A 9,489-nucleotide genomic window follows, 5' to 3' on the forward strand; every position below is an offset into this window, starting at 1 on the left:
GCAGAATCGATGCAGGAATACATCAAAAGAATTAACGATTCTCATAATCGTTATTTTGAAGAATATGAAGAGATGCTTCATCATAATATGCAATTGAACCGTAAGTAATTATTTTTATTTCTTTTAAAGAAAAAAACCCAGAGATAATGTCAATAAATAGAATCATAAAAGAATTTTACGACACATATTTTTGAAAACTTCTAACTATCTCACTTATTTGACCAATTGTTTTTTATTCAAAACGAAGAATAACGAAAAAAAATTTATTTTTTTATTTTATTTTATACCAGCCATTGATTTAGAGGAGAGGGAGGAAGAGGAGGAGAGAGAGAAAGAAGAGGAGAGGGAGGAGGAAGAAGAAGAAGAAGAGGAGGTGATTTTTGTAAGTATACTTGCTTTGCAAAATAGTTATTACAATATAGAAAAATAACAAAATGTTTTCAAATATGTCCCAGGTGAAAAATAGTGGTACACAAACGGAACCTATTTCCGTAATAACAGAGGCTACGCAAATGGAACCTGCGATAGATCTAACGCCACATTATTGGTGTACAAATTGCAAAAATTATGGTCACCTACACATTAATTGTCCACTTCCAGAGTGGTGTTCAATCTGCAAAACATACATTCATCATGCTATAGAATGTATGAAAAACTTTTAAAAAAAGCAAAAAATATATATTATTATATTCAATTATAATTTTTATGTGTATATTATTAAAAATATATTTATAAATTTTTATTAAAAATTCCAAATATCGTTCATTTCATAACCTCAAAATTCTATTTCTCCTTCTCCTTCTCCTTCTCCTTCTCTTTCTCTTTCTCTTTCTCTCCTTCTCTCCTTCTCTCCTTCTCTGCGTTCACTGCTTAACGTAAGAGGGGGGGAGGCCACTTGTGTACCCCAGAGCTGCCAGACTTGGCATAATCTCGCGCATGCGCGAAATGATTCTTGTAGTTTGCCTCTTCGCCACTGCAGCTTTCAGGGATGTAGCAACCTTAAGTATCGCCCGTAGAACCTTCCTTTTAATGTTTTGAATCACTGCACCTTAATATTAAAAATCAATTTCACAATAAATTAAGAAATAAACAAATTAACTATAAATTGGATTGCTTGTTAGTAAGTCCCTTTAACTCTTATCAAATATTTAAATGAAATATTAAAAGATGTGAATAATTAATGTGTTAAATTAAATCAATATTAAAAAATATCTGATATGTGAGTAGAGATATAAGCCCTCTCACCAACGACAAGGTCTTGCAATCCTTAGAGAGGGAACATGCAAAACATATAATAAAATTATGTTTGTTTTTATTACCAGCACTTTGTTACACTTTTCAATGAGAAAATACATTTTGCATAAAATGCAGTATATTTTTTCAGAAAAATTACGAAGATGTAGTCAATAAAATCAAACTTAAGTATTAAGAACACTCATGCAAAAATACATAAAAATGAACATATTATACCCAAAGTTTCACATGCAATGTCCGCAAATGCAAATAATTGTTTAAAAAATAGCCACCAAAAAATTGTAACATATGTTAGGAAGAATATAAATTAGCTGAGTTATGCAGCTCTAAATGTCGCGCATCTACTTGGAAAGACACACAATTCTTCTCGTGTGCTTGAAATGATGACCGAATTTTGCAAATGGCGTTTAATAAATCGGCACCGATTGCATTACGTTTCTTCGAACGAACATCTGTTACAATTAAAAAAATGCGTTCAACTTCGGCATTGGAGTGGGGCAAAGATAGGAGCATTTTAACTAATAGCTCCAAATTCGGAAATAATTTATTATTATCAACATTTTTTAAAGTGAACACTTTATTCCAGAAGGGAACAATGTCCAAACCCTGCAACATTTCGCGATCGCTGTCTTCAATAAGAGGCAGCTGACGCCACTCCATTGCCAATTCATTTTTATTAAAAATTGGTGGTAAAGAAGGTAAGATGCAATTGAAATCACGTATTTCACGGTTTCTAACAGTTATATCTAGTGCTATAACTGGATCTAGAAATTCAAATTTCTTAAATATTATATTATTTAGTGGCAGCCTTTGCTGCATTTCAATTACGCTAACTTTATAAAAATTTAAACAACGTTTACGGATTTCTAAAACATCTTCTTCTGATAAATTTTCTAAAAATTCCTCACAATCCGAACCTAAATAAATAAGATCTATATCGAAATAATATTTTAAATCATGCAAATTTAAACATTCAATTTCACTTAATGCTTCTGCTTTCAAGAAATTTTGGCCAAATTGTTTTATTAAAGTTTTGCTTGTTTTTACAAGCTTATGGATTAAAACATTTCTAGATTGAAAAAAGGCATTAAATTTATTGAAGGCAGTTAAGGCATAGTTTAAAAACAGAAAGTAACTTTTAATCGTATCGCTATTTAAAAGATCCAAAATTTTTGTCGCCGATTCTAATTTATCATTAAAGCATGCGTCATTAAAGAAAAGACGGAGACACGACCAATTCTCAATTAGTCTATCAACACATTTCTGTGTTGATAACCAACGAGTTTCTCCAATTTTTAAAATTTTATGAGTTTCGACCTCACAAAAAGTTTGGAACTCTTTTAAAATAGCGCAACGCTTTGCACTACCAGAAACATATGTTGCTACTCCGCGCATTAATTCAAAACATTCTTGCGGCAATTCTTTGCAAGCTTTTTTTGCTACTATCGCAGAAGTGTGGCAAATACAATTTAATAGAATAACGCGAGGAACTATTTCTTTCAGCCGAGTTAAAAAGGAATCCCGGGATCCCAACATAACGGACGCATTATCATACGCGAAACCTACTATATTTTCAAAAGGAATACCGTATTGGAAAAAACAATTTTTAAAGGCCGCGAATAATTTTTCGGCTGAGCAGTCAGTTGCATCGAGCTCAATTATTTTAAATAGTTCCGTTATTACATTATTCATTTCTGTTGAAAAATATTGAACGACAATGCTTAAGCATTTCTTGTCAGTTATATCCGTTGACTCATCTAATAAAATACTAAAATAATTGTTTCTCAATGCATCTGACGTACGTTCCATTTCCCGTTTCTCTAAAACATTCGTAATAATTTTGCTACATTTCGTACGATGTAGCTTAATTTGCTCTACTATTTCCGGCCGTGTAAAAGTTACTTTTATTAAATCTACTAAATGATCTACAGACTGAATACTCACATTATGCTCAGCGAAATAACTTGCTAATTTAATTTCTGCACTTTTCACTAAATCACTAATATTCAAATTTTCTTCCGACGAACAAGAACTTGTAGGCGCGTCATTATTTTCCACCGAACTATAATTATTACCCATCACCCACAAATGACTTTCACTTTCAGCATGCTTTTCTAAAACATTTTTTCTATTTGACAAAAACCTTTTACATGCATTGCAAAAAGCCTGATTATCCCGATTTACTAACCACGGACTAAACTTTTTATTTGACAACCACGAATAAACAAAATTTCTAACACCACCACTACTACTACAGCCTTGCATTTGGTCCGCGGAATCCATAATAAATTTCGAAAATTACTACAGACACTGTAAAATCACTTTTATTATCCCGTAAATTTATTAACGATCCGTATTAAATGATACCAAATGCAAGACTGATTAAGTTACTTTAAATTAGATGGAATGTTAACGGGTACTTCGTTATTGTTTGTAAACAAACGGCATTTGCCAGTTAACTTTTGATTAATTTTGCAGGCTCAAAAATTTTTCAATAATTTTATGTATCTAGCATATCTATTACTAACAGTCAGAAGGACTTTCAAATATTTTATATAATTGTTATATAATATATGCGAAAGAGGCTTTTATCATTATTACAATAATTAACAATTTAAAAAAAAAAGATTTATTTATCAACATATAAAAGCTTAGTGTAATGGAATCAATGGTTCATTTCATATAAAATAATGATAACAATGATAAATTGGACTAATTAATTGTTTTATTTCTTTTATTTATACATATTAGTACAAATTTGCTTAATTATTCAATAGGAAATCGAATATACTTATTACTGACAAAAATGATAAAAATGGTGTTTACATTTATATATATAATTTTCAGACACCGCTTATTAAAAAGAAAATCCGAAATTCTAGAATTGAAATCTTATTTATATCTGTTTATAAATGTATTAAAAAGTTTATTTATATATTTTACATATTTATACATAAACTACATATTCCCTACTAATTAAGAAACATACTACTGTAGTTTTGACGTATATATCTTATTTCCAGAAAAATTAAGGAAAACCTGTAAATTCATACATATATATGTCCGTCGATAAGAGCGATAAAGCTTCGAAATTGGATTGGTTTAGTTCATGTGTTCTGTCAATTTAATAATCCCGCTTTCGTTTGATAAACGCGTATTAAACTAACATTAAACTAACAAATAGTTTGTGTTAAATGATTTAAGTGCATTAAAAACATGTTTAGTTTGTTCAGCAGTATATAGAACAGACCTGAAATAAGATAAACATTGATTGCATAAAAATATTCAGATTGTGCTGTTTTAGGTTAAATTTGTTAATTGAAAAGTGTTTCTTTTGTGATTTCCTTTCTACGACGATTGCATAAAAGCATGAGTTATCAGGACATTATATATTTACAGTGTTTACTCAATCTAATAATGTGATTGGCAGAATAGTGGAAATGTGAATTTTCAATTGGATAAGGAAAATGGGGAATGATGAAAATGGTGCAGCAGTACAAGCTATTTAGATGAGTATTAAAAATTAATTATTTATGGCTTGAAATAAATCAAGATTCTTTGTGTTGTGAGTAGAGTAGCTAGGATGGTTCTGGGACCGCGTGGCGAGGGGGTCGGGGTCCCGCGGGGGCAAGGGAAGTAGGGGAATTGCCCCCTCTCCTCGTGCGCGGTTGTGCGCATGCGCATCGTCCTCCCCCGACGTTAAACTCGTAGGGTACACACGTGACCTCCCCCCCTCTAATGTTAAGCAGTGGACGCCTGAGAGAGAGAGAGAGAGAGAGAGAGAGAGATTCCAGCAGAATAGTAGGGTACACACGTGGTCCCCCTTACGTTTATCCGTACAAGAGAGAGAGCCCCCCATCCCCCTTACGTTAAGCCATACAAGAGAGAGAGAGAGTAGTGCGATGATGCGACCTCCCCCCTCTTACGTTAAGCAGTGTACGTCTAAGAGAGAGAGAGAGAGAGAATACTCGTAGAGAGCGATCCAGTGATCGCTCCCCCATATTTTTTTTTTTTTTTTCGTAAGTTAGAAAAAAGGGAATCTTTTTTTTTTTTTTTTTTAATTATAATTTATTGAAGTATTAAAAAGGTTTTATTTACAATGCTTTTTTTTAGAAATTTTTTTTACATTCAATTGCATGATGTATATATTTATGACAAATGCTACACCACTCTGGTAGTGAACAATTGATGCGTAGGTGACCATATTTTGTACAATTTGTACACCAGTAATGTGGTGTGAGATCTATCTGAGGCTCCATTTGCGTAGCCTCAGTTCTTGTAGCAATGGACTCCGTTTGTGTGGCCATATTTTTCACCTGGGACATATTTGAGAAACATTTTGTTATTTTTTTTTTTTTTTTTTTTTGATATTGTAATAACTATTTTAACAAAGCAAATATACTTACAAAAATCACAAACTCTTCTTCTTCTTCTTCTTCTTCTTCTTCCTCTTCTTCCACCATCTCCTCTTCTTCCACCATCTCCTCTTCTTCCTCCCTCTCCTCTAAAGCAATGGCTGGTAAAAAATAAAAGAAAAAAATTTTTTTTTCGTAATTCTTCGTTTTGAATAATAATAAAAAAAAAAATTGGTCAAATAGTGGGATTGTTAACAGTTTTCAAATATATGTGTCGTAAAATTCTTTTATGATTCTATTTATTGAAATAAACAATCTGTATGGATGGGTAGGGTTTTTTTTCTTTAAAAGAAATTAAAATAAGTACTTACAGTTCATGTGCATATTATGATGAAGCATTGCTTCATATTCTTCAAAATAACGATTATGAGAATCGTTAATTCTTTTGATGTAATCAGACATCGATTCTGCTTGATTTTTATCCTCCTCCTCCTCTACTAGATTTATTGTCACTAAACAACGTTCACTTTCCATTTCTTTAATTTTCTACTTTACTATCCGCACTGATGAACGTTCGAGGACTGAATGCAGCCTCTGAAGAAATCCCGTCGAGAGAGAGAGAGAGTCTTTATCGTTTGTTTTCAATATGAAATTACATTAGAAGTCCATTCTTTCTTTCTTAAAGGATACACTATACCCTCCCCGTATATAGAGATATCCATAGATATTTTTCCCTATTGTGTTATACTGTGATAAACCTACAGGTCAATCACAATGGAAATTTATCGCAAATAAAAAAAAAAAAAAAAATTACCCCTTCCATTATTTCTTTCTTAATTAAGAAGGATACACTATACCCTCTGAATAATCCCCGTATAGTGATATCCATAGATATTTTTTCCTATTGTGTTATACTGTGATAAACCTATAGATCAATCACAATGGAAATTCATCGCAAGTAAAAAAGAAAAAAAATAAACAAAAATTACCCCTTCCAAACATTGCATACGCTTAATATATGACAATATCGTTCATATAAAAAGTCAGTCTGTTAAACGAGAGCTGCATAGTCGTACCACGCGTGCTTAAACTATTAAGAAAAAATAAGTTTGTGTGTGTGTGTTTGAACGCATTAAAAAGAAACTTGTTTGTTACATAAAAAAGGTAAGGATATTTTTTTTTTTTCATTCGATTAGTACATGCATTATTTAATTGAGTTTTTAACTTTAATGAGACTAATCATTTTTTTTTTTTTCATAGAGATAAAAATGAATTTCAATAAAATCAATGAATTGGGAAGCGTCATTCCAAAAAATTTTGTGAAATTAAATAGCTTGACGGAAAATCAAGAATACGATATTTCCGAAGTGGACAAAATTATGACAAAATATGGAATGAAAATCATTGTAAAGCTGTCAACAACCGATTGGGTATTCTTGCCAGGGAGAATGGCAAAATTGGCGGAAGATACGGAGCAGTTGCAGCACCTACAAAAGGCTGCAGCATCCAATAATTTAATAATGTTATATAAAGGAGGAAAATATCACAACGTGGAATTTAAGTCTAAAGTTTGATAGGTATTTTGTATCAAAAAATAATGAATAAATTTGTTGTTTATTATATATTTATTTAATAAAAATTGTTTTCTTATTTTTTTAACTTACATTTCTAACAATATTCGTAAGAGGATTATATTGTACAATTTTATCGTGTATGATTAAACAATAGGCTGTAGTATTATCCGGAATGATTTCCATACACTCGATCTCGAGTTTAACGTCGACCGTGCCGGTTTTTATGGACTCGTTCTGATGCGAGCAGTCGATGACGAAGAGCGGCCCGTACGTCAAAAAGTCCGTATAGTCGAGCATGGGTCTCCCGAGTTTCTCACCAGCGTAATAGGAGGTGAAAAACTTTACATACATGTCGTAGAGGACGGAGTAGCGGGATTTCGTGAAATCAGTGTCGAGACGATCGTACGGATAGGATTCGGAATTCAGATAGAGTTTGACATCGAGGACTTTGCAATGATTAAATCTCAGCACATCCTCGTGCTGATTACTCTTCTTGTTCGTTCTGAACGCCAGAATGACGTATCGCGGCTTCTCCAATTGCGTGGACGCTTTCACGGACCACGTGTGTCGCTGCGACTTGGGCAGAAGGGGATACTCGTAAAGTTCCCAGGCGCGAAAAGCGAGTGACAGACTCTTGTCCTGCTCGACGATACCGAGAAATTGGAGTTTCGTAATTTCGTTCAGAGTCACATGGGGTATTCTCCATTGCACTCGTAGCAGCTTGATCGACGAATCGGTGATTTTCACCGCCGAGTAAATGGCGTTTGTATCGTCGCGCGCGCGAATGAGAACGAGCTCGTGACGCGCGTTAACGACGACTCGCCGATAATCCTCGCAGAATCCCAGCAGCATTTTCAGGGGCACGCAAAAGCTGAAATTCTTAACAGCCGCCTCCTTTTTGAGCCGGTCTCTGGCCGTAGCGACGAACCATCCGGAATGACGTAGACTGGCGCTCTCCTCGGTGCTCAGGGAAACGAGATTCTTCAGAGTGCTGGTAATACCGACGTTTCTGCATCGGTCGATCTCGATACCGTTCAATTCATAACGAATCTCGTCGAAGAGGAAAGCCGCGGAATTGCAGTCGAGCGTAACTGTATCATCGTTGGTGGCGCTCGCGTCACGCGTACCCTCCACCAGCTGGCCCTCGACGTAGAGATAACTCTCGCACGGCAGGAGTATCAAATCTTGCTGCTGTATGGGAATGCGAATCTCGTCGCTGTTCGCCAACGAGGCGTTCGCATACGGATTGTAGGCATGCATCTCCATTTTCGTGATGCGATTGTCGTAGGTCAGCGGTGCGGTGACGTTCAAGGGATCTGCCATTGTTCCACTATGTACTACCTTCGCCCAATCTCTTCACGGTGAATCCCAATGATTGTAAAAATTCGATATTTCTTCTCGTTAGCAGGAAGCTCCTCTTGTCGCGATTTTCACTCCGAGCCGGTGTATTCGACTCCACGTAGGACGAACGACTAGCGAACGTTTCATCCAGTTTCACCGCTTTATAATCCTCGCTACTACTTTTGTAAATTAACATTTCTTAATGTGTAATCTTATGGTAATTTCTTCACGTCCAAAGTCTACGAGACGATCGTCCTGATCGAGGATACGTAACGTGAGACGGTCGATTACTCTGACGATGACCGGTAGATAAATGACGGTTTTCGGTGCCTCCGAGATTTTATAGCCCGGTGGTACGCTGGGAAAGAACTCGTGAATAATGTGTCGTGGTCTACCGTTGGTGTACGCACCACCCGCAATGTTGCACTCGATGCGTAGAATATTTGTTTTCACAATGTCCACGGTATCGTCGGATTCAGCATGGACGTTCGGCTCGATCACGCGATTCGATGAGAAGCCCAGTAGCGAGCCAATGTTATTCGGTTTTCCAAAGTCAATCGAATATTTGCAGAATATTTCACTCTTCAGTGTATTGTTATTCGCTCGTAGAAGAATAACGCTGTCAATGTCGTCTTGAATTTCGTGTCTCGCAGAAATTTGAGACTGCAAATACTCATTTATCGCACTCAATTCGTAAGAGCCTCTGGGTATCGTCAGTACCTTATCGTTGTCGTAGTAGAACTTATTATTCGTCTCGTCCACATTGGCTATCGAGTTGTACGTTTGCATGTCCACGAGACCGATCTCGTACCGATCGTCTTGCAGATTGATGGGGGGAAAGAAATCTGAATTTAATACTGATTTACGATCCGATAATGTCATGGTGAAAGACATTTTTTTTTTTTTTTTTTTTTCAAAGTATCTGTTCTCGCAGGAATTTCACGCACAACTGACCGCAATTGCTT

General features: G+C 35.1%; 1 protein-coding gene across 1 annotated transcript; it reads right to left on the reverse strand.

Annotated features, from left to right (window-relative positions):
* Positions 1-863: 863 nt before the first annotated feature.
* Positions 864-3,537, reverse strand: LOC136784681 (zinc finger protein 862-like). Its single transcript, XM_066745568.1, has 3 exons — positions 1,600-3,537; positions 1,354-1,417; positions 864-1,048 (listed from the first exon to the last, which is right to left on the reverse strand). Exons 1-3 carry the CDS (start codon positions 3,535-3,537, stop codon positions 864-866), a joined length of 2,187 nt encoding a protein of 728 aa, XP_066601665.1.
* Between the last annotated feature and the right edge of the window lie 5,952 nt (positions 3,538-9,489).

This window comes from Prorops nasuta, unplaced genomic scaffold (assembly GCF_024137725.1).
Source record: "Prorops nasuta isolate Cenicafe-Biocafe unplaced genomic scaffold, Cenicafe_Pnas_1.2 PNAS00001, whole genome shotgun sequence".
NCBI classification, from domain to species: Eukaryota; Metazoa; Arthropoda; class Insecta; order Hymenoptera; family Bethylidae; genus Prorops; species Prorops nasuta.